The sequence below is a fragment of the Lepidothrix coronata genome, unplaced genomic scaffold (genome assembly GCF_001604755.1).
Source record: "Lepidothrix coronata isolate B3197 unplaced genomic scaffold, Lepidothrix_coronata-1.0 Scaffold93, whole genome shotgun sequence".
Taxonomy (NCBI): Eukaryota; Metazoa; Chordata; class Aves; order Passeriformes; family Pipridae; genus Lepidothrix; species Lepidothrix coronata.
The window spans coordinates 3,199,171-3,219,822 of NW_016690273.1; the positions used below are offsets into that span (position 1 = coordinate 3,199,171).

The 20,652-nt window shown below is 38.9% G+C and overlaps 1 protein-coding gene across 3 annotated transcripts in view; it reads left to right on the plus strand.

Moving 5' to 3' along the window:
• EPHA3 (EPH receptor A3) overlaps positions 1–20,652 on the plus strand; it is a 213,433-nt gene that overhangs the window by 140,315 nt on the left and 52,466 nt on the right. For all 3 annotated transcript variants that reach the window (XM_017821891.1, XM_017821893.1, XM_017821894.1), the window contains 3 exons: positions 328–483; positions 852–1,187; positions 19,340–19,464. In XM_017821891.1, coding sequence (XP_017677380.1) covers positions 328–483; positions 852–1,187; positions 19,340–19,464 — 617 coding nt within the window. The remainder of the gene's footprint in view (positions 1–327; positions 484–851; positions 1,188–19,339; positions 19,465–20,652) is intronic.

Sequence of the window (20,652 nt, forward strand, 5' to 3'; positions counted from 1 at the left end):
TAGAGCCAAGGCTTTGGTAAATTAGCCAGAAGAGAAGAAAAATAAGTTCTCAAAATGAATAATAGAAAATGTTTCTTCTTAGTGGTGCAATGCACTGGTTTGTTTTCCAGGCAAAATTAAGTGCCACATCCAAGCCAATGCATGAAGAACTACATTTTACCAAGAGGTTTTATTTCCATCAGCTCTCATTGTGACAAAAATATGTAATTTTAGACCATAAATGTCTGCAAACTGTGATCTACATATGGATATGCTCCAGGGCAGTGGTCACACGTTAAAGTCAGGATGTCCATGGAATTTAAAAACTACGCTCCTGTTATTTTGCAGCTTGTCGACCCGGGTTCTACAAAGCCTCTGCTGGCAATGTGAAGTGTGCCAAATGCCCTCCCCACAGCTCTACCTATGAAGATGCATCTCTGAACTGCAGGTGTGAAAAGAATTACTTTCGCTCTGAGAAAGACCCTCCATCCATGGCTTGCACCAGTGAGTAGCATCATTGTGCTCCGGGCTGTCATTCCTGCTCCTCCATCTGTACCTCAACAACAGCTTGCTTGCTTCCTCCCATGTCCCATTGCAGTCAGCCATCCACTTCCTTGTGTCTTCTCACATCAAGGTGGAGAGCTAGGGTTTTTAAATTGCTACCTGCAGTCCTCAATCCTCAACTGCACCCTGAGGTTATAAGAAAACATAATCCTTAATAGTCTAGGTCTGTAGTCTAGTGAAATATTTCAAGAGTCTCTAACTGGAAGAGTTTGGTTATTTATGCTTTTTACTTTTTTTTGTGCCTTTGTTACTCTCATTTTACAGCATTCTCAGAGAGAAAAACTTCTTCCTCTGATTTCCTTTTACAGGACCACCATCTGCTCCAAGAAACGTGATCTCCAACATCAATGAGACATCTGTTATCCTGGACTGGAGCTGGCCCCTGGACACTGGAGGTCGGAAAGATGTCACCTTCAACATCATTTGCAAAAAATGTGGAGGGAACGCCAAGATGTGCGAGCCCTGCAGCGACAGTGTGAGATTCTTGCCCCGTCAGACCGGGCTCACCAACACCACAGTGACAGTGGTGGACCTTTTGGCACACACCAATTACACCTTTGAGATTGATGCAGTCAATGGGGTATCTGACTTGAGTACACTTTCCAGACAATTTGCTGCTGTCAGCGTCACCACTAATCAGGCTGGTGAGTCTCTTTCTGATCACCCTTTTTCTGTTCAAAACTATGTACTTTTGTTTCCTTTCTTTACTTTGCAGAATTTAACCTGACTGTTAGTGTGCAAGGGTAACTAATTGACTTGAATATTCTTATAAAAGTAAAAGCAGAAACAAACCCAGTATGTGTTTCTGTCAAAGAACCTGGCAGCATGACTGTTATGACTAACTCCCAGTTCCCAGTTAATAGTCTCTAATAGCAGACTCACACGATTCCTTAACCAGAATGTGTTTTATTAATAAAACCAGATTTTAATAAAACACTCATTTCAATAATGTCCAACATAAATTACTTTAGTAATCTTAGTGATTGATTTTGATTAAATAGAAGTGAAAAAAGACTTTGATGTTAGACGCATAAAAAGCTAACATTAAATTACAGTGGTTTAAAACATAGTTTTGGTTGGTTTTTTTTTTCCCCTTTACAAGTTGTCTCACCAACTCTGAATTATTGCCAACATAATGGGGGTGTGGAGCTGAATACAGAATTAAGTCCTGATATCGTAGTTGATAGTATGTAAAAGGACTGCTCTCCTTCTGTTGGGGCCCCCTGGTGGTCTGGTGATTAGGATGCGGCGCTCTCACCGCCGCAGCCCAGGTTCGATTCCTGGTCAGGGAACCCCTCCGGGCAGATGGAGCTCGTCAGCCCTGTAAGGCCATCCATCTAAGAGAAGGTCACTCTAAACAAACCTACGTCCTGAGGACCTCGCTGCCACCGTCCGAGCTCGCTTGGCCCCAGCAGATGAACCTTAGGATTAAAGGGTGGGCTCAGTTCAGCACACACTGTGTCTCACCTAAAAAATCCACTGTGCAGGCTCGAAGGGTAAAGACCTTTCCCAAATCTTCGTTCGCGAAGACTGGCCATGATGATGCTCTCCTTCTGTGGAGACTTATTAAACTCACTGCATGAGCACAGCAGTGTGCCCTGACTGTTGGATCAGAGCTTTTGTCATTGCTGCACTAGTCTACCACTTGCTTCTCATTTAGGGTTCCATTTGTCTTAAAGATGAGAAGAATCCAGACTCTGGCATTTGGTTAGGTGTAATTTTTTTAGGAGCAATGTTTGCTAGTGAAGAGAAAGACTAGATCCTGAAATTTCTGTTATTGTGCTCCATGAGTTCACTATCAGGAGGCTTTGTACTGAAAACATTCATGGTTGCAGTAAGTCTTCTCCCATTTCTTCCCTACTGATGCCCCATCCCCAAAATACCTACACTTCTGTGTTCCTTAAATTACAAACAAGGTAACATTGTTCTAAGTAGGCATGCTCCTGGTGGTCTATGTCATTGCAGTGTTTTACACTACAGAGGCTGTATCTCTTGCCCTCAGATCACAGATCAGCTTTAGTGAGAGGCATAAAAATGTGAGAACAGACTGTTTTCCAGACACCAGTCACTACTTCTCCAAATGCTCTGAAGGGCTGTCTAACTCTGCAGTAGGCAGACAGAGGTGAATCCACCCAGCTGAGACATCTTCTCATGAGCTGTTTCTCATTCGGGCATTGACTTCAGCTCTGAAACCTGCATTTTATGTCCATTCAATTTGCTACTGTTATAGTTAACATTTTCTGGGTATTTGGATCAGCAACTTGAGCAGTCTTGTTTAGTTGCTCTCTTTTCTTCTGTTTCTTAGAAGAGATGTTGCCTTTCAGCCTGTTCATCACTATAGCAGTTAGAAATCACCTGGGAACACTCCACAGAATGGAACGTCTGGGATCAGTGAAAGCTGTTTCTCTGCATTGGCCTCCTGCTTTGCAGTGTTTTCCCCCTGGGCCTTGGCTGCCTTTGCACTGTGATGCAGGGTGGGTTTTGATTTTGTTTTGGAACCCACAGTACCTGGGATGTGGCAAAGTCGATGCATTTCTGGCACTGGCAGCTCTGTTTAATACAATCCACAGACTGCTTAAGCAGTTTTCTAGTCTGTTTCCTGCCTTTGTGCATAGCCCTTTTTTTATTTAAGGACATTTAGGTGATATGGGTTGCTGTCTCTTGATCATGCCAATTGTTTTTTACTGTAATAGAATTCGCTTAGAAGTTCTGCAAGTTGCTAAAATTAGACCTCAGATATGTGCATAAGTAATCTTTTAAAGCATAATTACAAAAATGCAATTTGTCTTGCATTCCCTTACTGTTAAGATCACAAAATGCACCAGAAGCATATTTTTAGCTAATGGCATTCTTAAAACATCTGGGTGGGGGGGGTGGTAGTGGAGAAAAAGTATGATCATCTTAAATTACACTGTAATGAAGGATTTAACTGGGAGGAGTCTCAAAAAAGAATAAAGCACTTTTGAGCTGGATCTGGAGGAGACCAAAAGATTCCAAAAGCCAGTCATGACTCTAGGGCTATTATTTGCTCTGACTTTAGGTGCATTCCTTCAAGGACAGGAGTATCTACCAGTTGGATAAATCTTTGGTTAAAAGACTAAACTCTACTGGACTCAAGGAAGTAAGAGAGGTGTATTTCTTTGGGAGGTTATTCCATGGGTGAGGTGTCACATGGAGTGACAGGATCAGTACAGCAGAATAGATCCTGGGGATAGAGCCCCTGGCAATTCTGCAGAAGGAATTTTACTGGTTTAATGGTTGGATTCAATGATCTTAGAGGTCTTTTCCAACCTAAATGATTTGATGATTCTATGCCAGTCAGTAGGCTGAAAGTTTTGGGGAAGAGGATTGAAGTGTAGAAGGTCCTTACAACACAGATCTCTTCATTCTCTCCAGAATCCAGGGTATTTCAACTCTGCCAGCCTTGATACAAGAATCCTGTACCCCTGCAATGAGTGTGGTGAAGTTGCAGATTTAATCCTGGATTTTTAGTATCCATATGCTTTTTTCAAGTCCTGTCCCAGCTTAGTGAAAGCTGCTCTGCAGAATATTTCTTACCCACCCAACTGAAGGTTCCAGCTGCAGAGTGTTTTATGTTTTCTAATCAGAAAAATGTGATTCGGGGGGCAGTTCTCTTGATGGTAAAATTCAAGCATTGTACATCTTTACCTCAAATGAACTAGACAGACATTGGCTGGTGTTAAGTTTGCTGGGTCTCTGAGCTCTAAAGGCCCGCTGAAAATTGTACAAACATTTCTTTCCATTTGTCTCACCACACACATGGGCATTTCTGCCTATGAATCCGTCATCAGCCTAGTAGATCAGAACGTGCGTAAAACTGGTTTTCTGTAATGCAGCAACTGGGAGATGTGCCAGAGTGTGTTAACAATTCAGCTGATACTTTCGGAGTCAGTCAGTTTGCACAGCAGCTCCATTTTTGTACCTAAAGGGCCCATATACAGACATGCACACATATTTGTGATTTACATATACTCAGACAAACAGTGTCACCTTAAATGTTGCTGAAAAATTCACCTTTACAGTGACTCTCAGTTGTAGAATCTGTAACAATCTCAGTAAGATTCTCCTAAAGGGTTTTCCAACCTGATCTAGAAGTGAAGTCGTCACTTACAAGGTTGGAAACATCCAAACTGTGATTCTGCTGGTGCTGTGAAAGCAAAGAGGATTATACGTTTTACAGTACATAACTATTAAAAAATCAAGATCCAGTCTCCTGAATTGAGGGAAATTCAGAATTGTTTCAGAAAATGGATTGGTTTAGGTTTTTTTCTTCCAACTCTCTGATCTGATTTTTGCCGTGTTTTTATTGTACTTTGTTTTCTTTCCCTTCCAGCAAATGTTAATGAGCAGATATCTCTGGAAAAAAAGAAATGCAAAACCAAAACACAGGTGTTTTGCAAATAAGGCTAGACAGGTAGGACACTGCAATATTACTAATTTCTGTGAGTCTCTCTATCTTTGGTTTGGATGTAAAAGAGAAAGGGCAAATGCTTCTATTTAATTTAGTTTGTTGATCATCCTCTTTGATTGCACGCAACATGGGCCTTCAGCTGCTGCCTGATGCAGCTTCCTCTGAGTTATATCAAAGCTGCTGCTCTCACCTCACATCAATATGTTGCACCAGGCAGATGTTATCTCCTAATAACACCAATCAACCCCATTTAGAAAGGGTCACTGGCTGCTACAGGAGAGGATATGGAATTCAGAACCCTTGGAGGTGGCATGCTAATTTGGATGTGCCATGCAGACAGGCTGACAGACATGCCACTCTGCCAGGCTTCTTGCCAGTGTGGATCAGGTGTCTCAGCACAGATATTCTGGGTTCACTGGGGTGTCTGAGTAAAGTTTATGTGGGTTTTTTTAAATCTATTTATCTATAAAGACCAGAATGTTGTATTTTCCTTGGAGCATTATAAGTAACCCAGAGGGAAAAGTCAACCAGTTCAGGTCAGGGCAGTTCTGCCTTTGGGCTAGTAGCAAGCAGGGAACTCACACTGGAGCCCAAGGCAGTTTTAAATGGAAATAGGATATTAAATGCACTGAAGAAAGACTCAGATTTGGTAGGGACAATGCAGTCATGCTGCTGGGTAATCAGTTTACAAAAATAAAGGAGGAGGTTGTCCATTGTGAAACAGGCATTACGTTTGAGACATAGGTGAGTTTTGTATGTTTTTCAGATGTTGCCTGAGTATGACTGAGTATGACTCAGTAATGCTGGACAAAAAGATTAATATTTTAATCAAGGACCTAATTGACTTCACAGGATTTAAAATAGACATCTCTTCAGTGTTCCTTGCAATCAGAGGAGACAAGAACTTTTAGAACTTGCAGAAATCTGTATCATTAGAAGGTCTTTGGAAGTGTTGGCCATCCCAGTGGTATCTGAATCCTTTCCTCCCAGCAGATCTGGTGGGAAGGTTCACCATGCAACGAGTGGTTCTGTTTGTTTGATCTGAAATCTGCTTGCTTAGTTTTGTTTAGCCTTGTTCTAGCAACTATAAATTCATGCAAACAATGTGATAATGGCACATCTAATAAATAATAAATACACTTTTCACTGTATTTATTGTGTAAAACAAAACAAATACTGAAAGTATTCTGAGCTTGTTGAAACTTGGGGAATTCCCAAAGTGAACAATAACAAATACATCTTGCTATGTTCCTGAAGGGAGCTGCACTTCCTATATATTAATTTAATTATATATATACCTAATTTAACTATATATATCCTAGAATTTAACTAAATTAAATGTGGCACCTGTTTAAGCACAATCTATGTAAGTCTTATGGGATAGAAGCATATACCTAATGATAAAAAATTATTTAATTGATTAAGAGATCAGAAACAACTAGCATTTACTGGCCGTTACCTTTAAAGGCTCTAGTTTTAACTGAAGAAGGTGTTATAATTGGTTTGTAAGGAATTCTCATTCTAAGTCTGTGTCCCAAAGTTGAACAAGATGATGTGTAAAATTGATACAAAACATTTTCTCAACAATCGTGGTTTTAGCACTGTGAAGAAGCTGAGAGTCTTTCTTATTTTCTTGGCTTTCCACGATGTAATTCTAGTGAGCTTCCTCCAGCATCTTAAGTGTGAATCTTTAACACTCCTGCAGTTGAGTACATCCTATGCCTGGGGAGGATTAACTCAATGGACGTGCTGGAGGCCAACACGCTGGAAAGCAGCTTTACAGGAAAAGACCTGGAGGTCCCTGGTGGACTATCTGGGAGCAGGGGGGCAGTAGGAACAGCACTACCAGCAGGTGAAGGAGGTGATCCTTGCCCTTTATTCAGTGCTGGTGATGTGTCCAGCCCAATAAAGGAGACATGGATGTACTGAGACAAGACCAGTAAAGGGCCACTATGATTAAGGGAGAGGAACATCTGCCATTATGAGAAGAGACTGAGAGAGCTGAGACTCCACATTGCTCAGCCTGGAGGAGAGGAGGCTCAGGTGGATCTTATCCATGTAAGTAAAGGCCAGATGGGAAGGTATAAAGAAGACAGAGGGACACTCTCAGTGGTGGTGGTTAGTGGTGGGACAAGAGCCAATGATCACCAGCTGAAATAACAGTTCTGTTTAAATGTAGAGAAAATTATTTTTAGTCTAAATGTCTAGCCCAAAGAGATCTCTGTCTGTGGAGGTATTCAAAACCTGACCAATCAAGGTCCTGAGCAACCTGCTCTGGCTGACCCTGCTAAAGGCAGGGGCTTGAACTGAGTGCCCTGCAGAGCCCCCCCTTCCACCTAGTTGCTGTGTCATGATTGTGTGCAAAGAGGATAAAGGCAGCTGGAGGGAGACCAGGTAAGGGACTGATTAGTAATTACTATCCTCTTTTAACTCTGACTTTTTCATCTATATAGCAAGAATTTTTCCATGAAATTTGGGGGACCAAACTCCCCATACACTTACTCAAATTGGAAAGAACATAAATCTTTGAGTGCAGAGGGGCTGTAAATAATAACTAAACCTCAATATCTCTGCTTCCAAAAAATCAGGATTGTATTTTTAAAACTTACTTTATTATTTTATTTTTTATTATAATTTTAACCTCCAAACTCGTACCATTTTTCACAGAATATAAAGTTTATGCATACATGAATATGGAAAAGTGCGGTAAAATTAGCTTATTTTACAGAATAACTCTGTAAGACTATATGGCTTTAAAGAGAGAGATTTGGATTTAGTTAAATTGCCTGTGGGTTACCATCTCCTTCCTCAGCTTTTTCATCAGAAAACCTGCAGGATCCAATCTTATTCATCTGTGTATTGTACAGAATTATTATATGGTGTGGTACTATAGCAAACAGCTTTGGTACTTCCCCTTAGAGTCAGCAATGAGTAAACTGAGACTTACTTTCCACTAACTGTCTTACACCATGTGAATATTAAGATACAAGATTACAGGGGGAAGTAGTTTTCAATTAGTAGTTAAACTACTGCTTGTATTATTCTATTAGGTTTTTCCTACTTTTTCATGTTAAATTAATTAGAACACTCTAAAGGAAGTGTTCTCATTTTGGGATTTGAACTGATTTGAACAAACTATTTTATAAACAAGTTTACATTACACTAGTGCAGTTTTACTGTGGAGACAGATTATTTATGTTTAAAGCTGTATTTGGGCTTCATAGCTGTAAGAACTCTGCAAGTTCTAGAATATTAACTGCTGTCCCAAGAGAGCTTGTCTACAGCTTTATCTTGAATTTCTATGTACCATGTTCAAATGGTTCACCATGGAGGGTAACAAATCCATTTGTCCAGGTTAGACTGGAGGGACCACGGGGCAGAGCAAGCAGAATGAGCAAAATAAAAACCCTTTATGTGGGAACACAGGGACAAATCTGTGACCCTCTTTTTGCAACAACATTTTCCTGGTTAGACCAGCTACTCCATGTCAAGCTGAATATTCTATCTCAAAACCCCAACTTTACATGTGTGTCACCCCTTCCATTATTTCTGATGATTCAGTGTTCAGGGTTTCAGCAAAATAATTATTAGCATCAAAGTTTAGTGAAAATAATTAGTTTTTCTCTATTTTCCCAATAAACCCATGCTGATACGCAAATATTTTCTTTTTTTTTTAATACCTCAGATGTTTACTGCATGCCTGCTTGATAATAAAATAGATTGTTTTTTTATAATCACTAAAAACACACTGTAACAGCTTTAAATGTAGGCTTATGTTTGCTTTGCTCTTGAGAATTTAAGGCCTTTTAAACCAAGATCTCAACAGCGCAGCTGCAAATAGTGGTGGCAATTGAGTTCAGCTACAGTAAGGCAATTTAGTACTAAATAAATTCTGTGCTGTCACATATCCTGGCATCAGGAAAGGAACCAAGGGGATGTGTTGTAACAAGAGACTTCTTCAAACTCTGTCCTCAGTTCAACACAACTCCTCCACACAATTCAGATAGGATACAGGTAGGTGCCAAAAATAAATAAATCAGAGTCTAAATAATAATCTCTGCTTACCTGCTGTAGAAAGAAATGCAGGGGGAACATAGGAGGCTTTTTGTGGGCTAAATTCCAACTAGAGTTGTCAGTATTTTCCTAGTAACTCTAGAAAGTGATTATCCCTCTCAACTGAGAGCCTAAAAATGAGTTTTGGCCCCTTCACAATTCAGTTGTGCACTTGTAAAATGTTGATTCCTTTCTCTGTCTGGCACTTTTCATAGAGGAAGCTTAGAGAAGAACCACTCCTGCATCCAAACCAAGGCATCTTATGCACAGCAGTACTATAAACAATAACAAACCCCCCCAATCTACCCAGTTTCACCACAGGGTTCCCTAGAAGAGCAGTAGTTTCATTATCGGGAGTCTCCTTTTACCTTTTGTATTTCTAAAACCCAGAAAGCAGAACAATCCATGTAACCTGTTTAATCATCTTGCTTAATCATTTAAGCCATGCGTGAAAAGCTGTGGGTAAACAGATGGCTGCAATAACTGTGTGCTTCTCTTTGGCAGTATCAGACTGGAAGTTGACTTGGTAATCCATTTTTTCCTCTCATCTTTTTCAGGATTAATGAATAACAACATGATAAAAACACAACAAATATTTTCTTAAAGTGTAAACACACAGTATGTTACATCCATTGAATCAAATTTCATTTACTCTACTTTCTTAAATGGACTAGCTGTTAAATCTAGTGGTTTTGAAACACAGAAGGTGTAAGTTTGTTTAAGGAGAAGGTAACCAATAAGGCACTATGGAGTCTTTGCAAGGAGCCAGGATAAAAAGTATTCAAAGAACCCTGAGAACAAAAGTGACCGCTTGGTAGAGAAATTAGATCACTGTGAGTCTTAAAGGGCAGATGTAGCTGGTTTGTAATATCTTGATCTACATGTGGCATTGAAAATTTCAAGCCACGGGTTGATTTCAGCTTGAAGGGTTAAACATTTACAATAGAGAATCAGTCAATTTTTCAGTGCTGTTATAAGCAAAGACTCATGTAACTCCTAGAAAGAGTTGTTAAAACCTCCTCAGAACTAGAATTTGGCCTGAAATCTGTTGCTTCAAGGGAATAAAATCAACACCAAGCTGGTGGAACTTTGATGCTATTTATTTGTTCAGCCTTTATTCTGTTAAGCTGGACTGCACTGTCTTCAGCAACTCACAAACGATGTGTGATGCTCCCTGTTTAAACAAAATCCACAGTTAGAGAGGGTTTGTGCACTTTACAATGTATATCCCAAGGCAAGTCCCTTAAGTAGATCTATCTTCTAAGAAAGACAATTTGAGAAAGCCACAGATGTTTGGTGGATGATATATGTCTTTCTTTCCCTATGGTCTTTATAAAAAGGACAAGAAGATACACTTATTAAAAGTGAGCTAATGACGTGATGTAGGGAGCCTGTGGTTCACTGACTGTTATTACAGCTGTGCCCCATTACGTACTGAATACCTGGGACATGCTTGGTTTTTTGAGTGACATTTATCTTTTGAGTTTCAAACATTCCTGGCATAAATAAAGATTTTATGCTTTTCAAATGTGTTTTACAGTTCAGCCCAGAGGCTATTCAAGGATCATTTTAACTCAATAAACCCCCTCCTTTAGGGATATAAAAGGGAAGTGTTTTAACAATGTCACTCCATGCATAGCCTGTTATTAGCTGGAGATGTTCTGCCTGCAAAGCCTTTGATCCCTTTTCCCCTGAACGTCAAGGAAGCTGAAACTTCAAAGTCTGTGACGTACATTTGTCTCTTCTTTGCAGGCACAGTCCCCAGGTGAATGCTCATGACCTTAGAGAAAGTTCACAGGTGAAGTTTGTGGCTTTCACTTCCAGTGCTTTCAGTTCCCTGCTCCACAGGTCATGGTGAAATTGTGTTCCGCAATCAGCGGATAATGGTTTTCTCTACTTGCTTCTATTAATCTTTAACATGAGGCTACTCGCATTTGATATCTTAGTTTGGTTAAATAGTAAAAATAAAGAAATGTAGGTAGACAGGATGCTTGGCCCTCAGTTAAATGATATACTTCTGGCTCTCTCTCCATTATCTGTGCTTGCATTCTTAGTAACCACTGAAGGAAATTGTGTTCCTCTTGATTGAAAACAGAGCTATCGACTTCCCTTGCTTCTTGCAGCAAATTCCATGCAGACAATTTGCAGGCTGGGGACAGCTGGGAAAAAAAAAATTTCCTTGGGTTTGAGGACTGTTCCTGCAATAGGAATTATTAACTTAATAATTATTGTTTGTGAAAGCATCCTTGTATAAAACAAAATTCTACTTTCACAGTTATGCACCCCTACATGTTACAGTCTTCACATACTTTGGTTTTACTCACATTAAATATGTAAGCTGATTTGAGCCTGAGGATGTATCATAGTGCTCATGAAGGCAGGTACCCTCTGAAGCCAGTAGACATTGTTCTGAAAATTAAAGACTTTGCTGCTTCTTTGCGATTTTGTGAAGTGACCATGCTCAGAATGTTTAAGCTTGACTTCAGAAGTCCCTCAAGGAGCTGTATCTCTTTCTTTATTTTTACTTTTCTTGCGATGTCAACTTCTACAGCAGAATAAGTATGAAAGAATTCTCTTTCTAACATTCTTTCTAGTAAACTATGCCTCTATATATATTAAAAAAATATTTTAAACCAAAGAAAAATATTAAGTCATCCCAAAATCCAAAAGAATATGAAAGAAGATGTCAGTACCTTTCAAGTCTTTTTCATCAGAGGTCCTTGTCTCCCGGTTAACCTTCACAAAAGTGATTGCACCAAATTACAGGGCAAGGAGTTTGAGAAATGTTGTTCCTTTTCCTATTATGTTCTGGCCAGGTTGAAAAGACTCTGATGGAACTTACTGTCAGACTAGTTCAGGAGTTCTTGGTGATTACTTAAAAGGAGAGAAATACTTTATGTCATCAATTACTTATTTGAGAGCAATTGTCTTCTGCAGTTGTGGAAAATAGCATTTTTAGAGATAGTTCTTAAGTACGTTCTTACATCATGAATGGGATTTCTCTGGTTAAGGGAATAATTAATCTATCCCAGAAAGGGAAAGCCAACTGATGACCAGCTGACCACTGATAATCTGAGCATGGTGAATAAATTCTTCGTTCCAAAAACCTCACACCTCGTGCTCACACCAGGAAGCACGAGGCTCTAACATCCTATAAGGTAATGTAACAAAGGGGTAGGGAAGGCAAAGCAAAACTGTTTATTTTAAACTGATATGGTCTTAACACATTCAGTGAGAAATATGAAGTATTTCAAAGCTCCCGCCAGCACCATCTCAACAGAGAACAGAAAGAATAACATTTGTGTTATGAGTACCTTTGGGCTGAATCCTTATGAAAGCACATACTGCATTTGTCTCCTCTCTGAAATAACAGCTGGGAACACCATGGCACCATAATTTTCAGTTTCTGAAGCAAGTGCCTCGTGCAGCCTGATACTTCCCAAATGGACATGGCATTTATGTGATTTATTATACATGTGTTAAACATATGAGCAAATCAGACATTTTGTTTGCTCTGTGGAAGGCATCTGCTATCTCTTTTAATAAAGAAAGGGAGAAATAAGAACATGTACATGCTACACTAAATGAAGCTTGGTTCTAATTTAGGATTTATTTGTAAAAGTGAGAATTGATCTCTAATAATCACTTGTCCAGTGACAGCTGCTGGGCAGAAGGTTGCCTTTCTCTGCGCTTGAGAGCGAAATCAAGCAGCTGCCTTTTAGTGTAACTCCTGTTGAAGCTGCTTGTTTTTCCCTTCCCAGTTCCCTGCCGGCTTTCCTTCCCAGCACCTGTGAAATGCCTGCAGCCACTCTGGAGTCTGTAACCACAGGCTGGAGTACACCAGTTTCCAGGTGCATTTGGGTCCTTCTGCCATAATGCAGGCAATCATCCATTAAAACAGCCACGAAAAAACGAGTCCTTAAAATTGCCCTATTTCTGGGAGAAACACACATGGCTTTGTTTCATCCAAAGGTGTACTCTGCTTCTATTTGTCTCAGAAGTTTCATCCTGTTTCTTTCCTTCCACATTTTGATATGTGTAAATGCCCAGATCTTGATAGCCCTCTCCCAGAAACTGGGAGCATTTTACTTATGATTGCATCCTACTGCCTGGATCTGGTGTGAGGGTCCTGTATGCTGATGTGGGCCCCTTGCTTTTGGGATGACTGAACTCCTTAATGCCTGGTTCCCGGTGGCAGGGAAGGCACATTGCCTTCTAGCTGATGGTCACCTAATGATGTTACAGAATCAGGTGACATTTTACAGCCCAAGTCATAAAAATATATTGAACTCAAGGAAAAGGTGCAGGAACACAACGCAGGTACTGTGCTAGTTTAACTATGTGTCCTGGAGATTAAAGACTGTGTCTGCACACACATGGAAGTGGTGGGGTAATTGTATCTGGAAGAGGAGCATGGAGGGTTTAGCAGGTTTCCAAGGTGTTGTTAAAGTGTGAGTGTTTCCCCCTCCTCTTGCCTTCTGGGAGGCACCTGGGGATCCCAACACTGTCTGGACCTTCTCGGAATGTGCCTGTGGAATCGAGAATGTGGGATCAGGCTTGCTTGCTTCAGCACAACCACATAGATGGAGGCAGCACCTTTAACTGTGAAAAAAGTGAATAATGCAATTAGACAGGGTTTAAGACAGTGGAGGTCCTGCTTTCTGTGAGCAGTGTTCTAATAAGAAACCCCTCAGATACAATAATCCACAGAACGGATATTAGAAATGTTAAAGACTCCAAGTACAAGTGTAGCTGTTCTTACAGACGTCGTGTCATGGAGGTGTGACATCATTATACGGATATGGGAGTTATTACTTAGGACTCTGTCACAAATTGAATGCTGGAATGGATGGATAAACCTAAAGATGGAAAAGCTGGTGGTTTTGCGTGAGTCAAAATGTGTATGTGCAGCATTATGAGCAGAGCCAGACCAAGCCTTGGACCAGGATAAGTTTTCCTGAGTCCTGACTCTGCAGACATGACTCCAGTATTGTAGAGAAAATGCCTTTGAGATATCAGTTTGTTCATTCAAACATTGATATTTCTACTTAGAATTGTATGATAGTTTTGTGGTTTGGATGCTGGTCTTCTAAGACTTACAGAGTTAGGTTTGGGTCCCAGTGGATCCTGCTGTCAGAAAATGCAGGTTTAATTTTCAGGTTATGATTTTTATTTACTGCTCTTGTTCCACATTACCTCCCAGGGGCATCACAGACATTAAAGAAAATTTATATGTTATATCAGATTACAGTATTATGATGAGATAATAAAAGCATCAGTTTTCTAAAGAAAGAAAAAGGAACAAGCCTTCCATTTGTTCAGCAGGGCAGAAATTGAAAATTGGGTAATACAGTCAATTCTGCTGTCTCAGATATGTTCTTGGTCACAATCTTTCAGCAGAGTTTGTAATATTTTGCTCTCCTAGGCAAAGCATCTTTCCTTTTGGCTGCAAGCAAAAGCTGGAAGTAAGCTGTGGGTCATTTTAGAATTAAATCCTTTCCTAAAACTTAATTTGTTATCTAGAGACGTAAGCAAGAAACAAAAAGCCTCTAAATGTTTCAGCAGTTGTTGGCTTCCCAAAGTTAATACTGAGTTCTCTCTGTCACAGGACAAGGAATTTTCTCCTAGTACATATATACATCTGTAAGCCAGTCACATATGAAAACAATAACTAAGGAATAAGGAAAAAGTCCATAAGGAAATTTATATATAGCTGCTATTAAACTGGAGGAAAACAAATGATCTGTTTGGCTCAGTTTCGCTGGGAAATCAATTTGAGCAGAGTTTTTTTGTCGTCCCTGCTCGGTCCTTCGTGTTATTTGCTTGCACCTTTAAGAGCCATGACTGAGAAGGTTTTGACACTTGTGAGTGTGAGCTCCCTGGATCATTGTGTTTGTTACCTTTTCAACATCCACATTCCCAGTTGTCACAAATGCTACCTAACAACACTGAGCGCTCAAAGTACATTTCCCCTTGTAACTCTGGGGAGTTTTGACTGCTCATATTAACTGCTTGAAGCAGTTGGACTGTAGCACTGGATAAATACTTGTATGAAAACACCTCTATATGCTTTGCATGTGACTGCCGAGTCCAAATCTCTTCATGTATGGCCACACAAGCCTAAATTTAATTATAAAAAAACACAGCTCTTATTCAAGTGAAGAAATTAAGAGTACTAATATATTAATCAAAATAAAAATGTAAATACATAGAGGCAAATGAGACATGGGATTAATTTAAAAAATCACTGACACAGCATTTATTCATCTTCTTAGTCTAAAAAAGTACTCTCCTTAAGTTTTACCTTTAAATGCCTGTTTCCTAAGTGATAAACTAACTTTTGTATTGCTATTGATACTTTAATATAATTTTTAAAACTTCAATTAATCCTAAAAAGCTTGATAATGTATTATTGTTTGCTAACCCATAGTGCAAACTTTTTTTTGTTGGTGGGAGATGCAAACATTTAAAATACTTGTTCTCACATTCTATTCTTGCACAATCTAATTGTCTGTTAATTTAAAATAGAAAAATCATGGAACTTCAATGAAAAAATGGCTATTCTAATTATTAAATACTTCTGTTCCTTTTTGTAGCCTGATTTTGAATTCAGTTTCATCCTGTTTTAGTTATTTAAATCTTTTCAGGAAACAGGAAGCTTCTGGTTCTCTCTTTCTTGTAGAGAAGACTAAAGACTATGTGCATTGCTGCACATTGTGATGCTTTTGCTGTTTCATGGTTTATAATGTTAACTTTATGTTTTTTTCTCTTTACTGGATTTTCAGACTCTTCCAATTAAATAATAAAATATATTATTGTATTTTACAATATTGGTACAATACTGGTGTTACAAAATGTAAATTAAGGCTGACTTCTGCTTGGACAGTACTTAGAACACAGTTTAAGTTTTACATTGTATTCTGGGGATGCATACAAAAAGAAATTAATCTAAAGGTCAAAATCTCAAGTTATTCCTCCCAACTGTGCTGGTTTAAAAGTTAACCAGCAGGGGAAATGAACTCAACTCAAAAGAGAGATTATAAGTCAGAATAACAATTTAATAAAATAATACAATAAGTACGATTATACAGGAAACAGTTGGTCTTAACCCACAAAACCCAAATGTATAACCCAGCACCCTGGGGCATGAACAAAGTGGTGTTCCTTGGGCCCCCCCTGAGTCCAAAGTAAAGGGAGAGGGGAAAAAACCTGCTGGTGGGAGAGCTGTTGCAGTCTGGTCAAAAGTGGTGATTGCAGTCCAGTTAAGGGTGGTGGTCTCAGTCTGGTTGAGAGCGGTGAGCTGCAGTCTTCCTCTGGATCCCACGAGTGGTAAAAAGGTTCCAAAACTCCAAGTTATATATTCTCCAGTTCAGGAGGAATGCTCAGTCCTTCCCTCAGAGCGGGGAATTCCATAAAAGGGTGTGAGGACAGGAACATCTTCCTATCTCGCAGGCCTCTTAACACCTAGTTTATAACCTGAGGAGTCAGGCTGCTCTGGGCAGAGGGTGTAAATGCTCTATTGATAACAGTTTCTGGGAAATGACATGGAAGGCTATAGAATACACGGTTTTGGGTTACACCCATCCAGTGATGAATTGGTCCCAGCTGTTCTAACTAGGACACCAACTGCACCTCAGCCTTGGGCTGGGACCATAAAGCAGGTTACATTAACTCTTACTGTATCTTAAATCCATTGAGTTAAACTCCAAGTCATTGTTTGAAATCCATTGGAACTTGGAAATCATCTGAACAAGATATTTTCTTCAGTTGATTTCAAGACTTCCAACACTTTTCAAAGCCACCTATCTAACAGGTATAGCTGAAAAAAAAAAGGTTGCATTAAGATTTAAAATTTTGACACTTCAGCTTCTCACAGACCAGCAAAGAAAGGTTATGCCAAGTTCTGTGCTGGTAATTTTTTTCATTTAATCTTATTTTGGTGTGGGATTAAACGTGTCGGAAACGTTGTGTTCCTGTGATTATTCATCTCCCCTCCATTTGCCCATGTATCTCTTCCAGGCACTCTGTATAATTTTTAAGCAGCTTTGGGAGCCCTGGGAATTAGAAAAGGTATATGAATGTTTTATAATGTTATTGATAACTGTGCAGCAGATGCTTTTCTAATAGACTGCTGTGAGATAAGTTACTGGTAGCATCTGCAGAGATGTGTGCAAAGGAGCTCAAAATAATTTATACTGTGTTAGAAGAAAGCTTTTTTTAAAGCATATCTGTATTAGAGCATGTAAGATTGTTTCAACTTTCCATGAGAATCTGTTACAGCACAAATTACTCGGATTTATTGGGGGAAAAGCCATTTCTGTTAATCACAGATTAATTATTCATAAAATCAGTATTAATGTTCCCTTAATGGGAAGTGTTACCAGCTGGGGTACTGAGCTTGGAGATCTATTCACATATTAAAAAAAAAGATTAATAGTTTGACCTAAAAAAAGACATAAAAATGACTTATGAGAGCATAAAAGCAGCAAGTATGAGTATACAAGTTATAGAGCTGGTTACAGTAGAGAAGTTCAGCCTTCTAAGCACTTTGTGTTTTGGCTCTAGCACTGGTTTGTGCCAAAGTGGGATTCAAGTGGAATTACTGAAGGATGTTAATTACAAACAAGTCCTGTATCCTTTCCCCTAATGCTTTTCAGCTCTTCACCAACATATATCTGAGTAAAATAGACTCTTTCCCATTCTATTTGAAATAAATAAACCTCATTAAAAAAAAATACAGCAACAGATTTTAGTAATTTAACTTCAGGATAAATTCTTCCTACTGGGGAAAAAAAACCTAAAAAACCCAAAAAAAGAACTTTTTAATATTTTCAAAAAGCTATTGTGAAACATCTAAATTATTAAAATGCTGCTCAGAGCATGTGTTCAACCCAAAATGAACTCAATTAAAGGAGGATGTCAACATTCAGATTATGACTCAGGACTTAAAGGTATATTTTCATGGAAGTTTAGCAAAATCACAAGCAGAATGAATTTTCTAAAATTTATTTTATTTAAAACGTGTTGGGGCTTTTTGGGTTCTTTTTTTAGTTTGGTTTGGTTTGGTTTTATATTTGTTTGGGTTTGGTTTTTTGGTTGTTTTTTTCCTGGCTATTGAAAGTTCTCTTGCAGAAATAAAAATTCAAACAGAAAGAGCACTGCCTAAAGAATGAAAATATGTAATACCTGTAAAGTACAGCTAGCTTTATGTGAACGGTAAAAGCTTTATAGGATTCAGCTGATATTAAATTGTTTAGATCAGCTCTAGAGCTTTTTTATTAGGATAGCAAAATGTTGAACTTATAAACACATTTTCTTTACATGTTAAGATAAAAGGCCATTTATTAGTAAAGATTTTTTTTTTAATGACAGTTACAACCTTCAGTGTGTGATCTGTAAGATAAAATCTGGTGAATTTTGGCTAAAGCCATGGGAGAGAAGCATTTGGAGTGGGAAACCAACCCAAAAGAAATAGGAAAAAAAAAATTTTAAAAAATTACATGGCTCTCAGTGAGTCCACGAAACCTAGACCTGGTCTTGGAACAAGACACAGAGCTGGGTGGTCTAAAACTGAATTGATGTTCAAGAATCTTAGGTAATTATGATTGTGTGTGTATGTCTCATTGATATTATTTCCAAGTTATGGGTGAGTCTGTGGCATGCAATCAGTTGTAATGCCTAACTCTGATCAATGCGTATAAAAAATTAGGTTATTTTGTAGTTTAATTTTGGGTTTCTTTCATTCAAATTTCAGTTTCAAAGAAATGTGGTGAAGGAGAAGTGTACACGGGAGCAATTCTGTGGAAAGCTCATCAAGTAATGTTACAAATGTTATTCTGCAGTAAGCTGATGGTTATTACTGACCATGGCTACCAGCTCCTTGTACATAATGCATCCCAGCGCTGGTTTACACTTGCACATGAAAATGTTATCAGAGTTCTGCAGTCTGGTAACGGTAATGCTTCTGAATTACAAAGAATAGGTAGTACTGCTATTTTGTTCTCTGTTTTAGTGTATGGAATATATTTCATTGGTTACTCTGTAGTAGCAGATCAAAACTATCTGCAGTGTTGCCTCCAGTGCTTTGGTCTAACAGAGAATCTCCATTCATTATCCACGAGGCCAGTGTGCTCCCAGACGTGTACCAGGAGTAATCCAGCTGCTGGATGTTGATACGAGTCCAGACTTGTATCCAGACTTTGTGCAGGAGTCTGTTAAATGGAAACCATGCTCTTTGCCAAGAATTGGAACTGAGATAAACTCAATTTGCTTTTCTCTCTCCTCTCCTCCTCCCCCCCTTCCCCTCTGCAGCTCCGTCCCCCATCACAGTCATAAGGAAAGACAGAACATCCAGGAACAGCGTGTCTCTCTCTTGGCAAGAACCTGAACATCCAAATGGGATCATCTTGGACTATGAGGTCAAATACTATGAAAAGGTGGGAAGAAAGATCAAAGGGGAGGCTTTTGTCTTGATGATACTTACTGAAATTATTGCATCTTGTCTGTGTTAAGGACTCAGAAACACCCCCATTATCTCACTGTCCTCCTCAAACTCATTAAGCATTGAAACTGTTCAATTTTTGGTAATGAGAACATTGAAATTGTTGTGTTGTCTACCAAATTCATCCCCAAGCATATCAGAACAAACAAAGGAAATAACACACTCAGTTCCTTTGTTTTCTTTCTTTCTTGAGTGCATTTTGCTTCCTCAGTTCTATTGTGCTGTAAGTGTTCACACTGATCTATCAGCACCCCTGTGCTGGTGCTTCCCTGTGGCACAAACAACTTTTGTTGTTTGGAAAATGATGGCTTGTCTTTTGGGCTGGTTTTCACTATGAAAGTCCACACTCTTCATTAATAAGTGAATTCTTCACAAATTGTAAGTAAATAAATAAAATGAAAGAATCTGCCGTTAAATAGGTTCTGTTTTTTACTGACATTTTCTTGTATAAATCGACAGAAGTTTATTTGTGCATCCTGTATAGATCTGTATTTAGGAAAACATATCTTCATAATAGAATATTTCTTTTAGTAAATCTTACTGGTAGAATTGGAAAACCATATATTGTCTTGAAGAATGTGAAGAGTGGAATTAGCCATTTTTTGGTAGATCAGAGAGACCTTTTGACAGAATATATTGCTACTGAAGTTAACAAACTGAAAAAAATGTCAGAATTAGTGGTTTAATTGAGCATTTCCTAATGCTCTTCATATCTAGTAATCAGGCTTATATTTGATAAGTACGAGAGAAGATGTAAGGCTGATACCCTCTTAGAAAATGGTGTTAAAAATACTCCATCACTATTCAGTTAATCTGCAGAAAGTTTTCTCTCAGAGCTTACTAGAGGGACAATGGCATTAATAGTCCACACTTGATCTTGAAGAATGATGATCAGAAGGTTGTATGCTGAAAAATTTCACCCAAATTTATGGAATATGATTTTGGGAGGAGTTTTTTCTGGTGAGCACTTCAACCTTCAAAGACCTTGGTAAAAATCTAAACATACACAGTGTTAGAGATAAAAGGAGAAAAAGAAAGCTTCCTAAATATTTCAGCTCAGTCTTATCTCAGAGAGCAGCACCCTGTGGACTTCTACTTACATTTTTCAGTTTCAATGGGGATA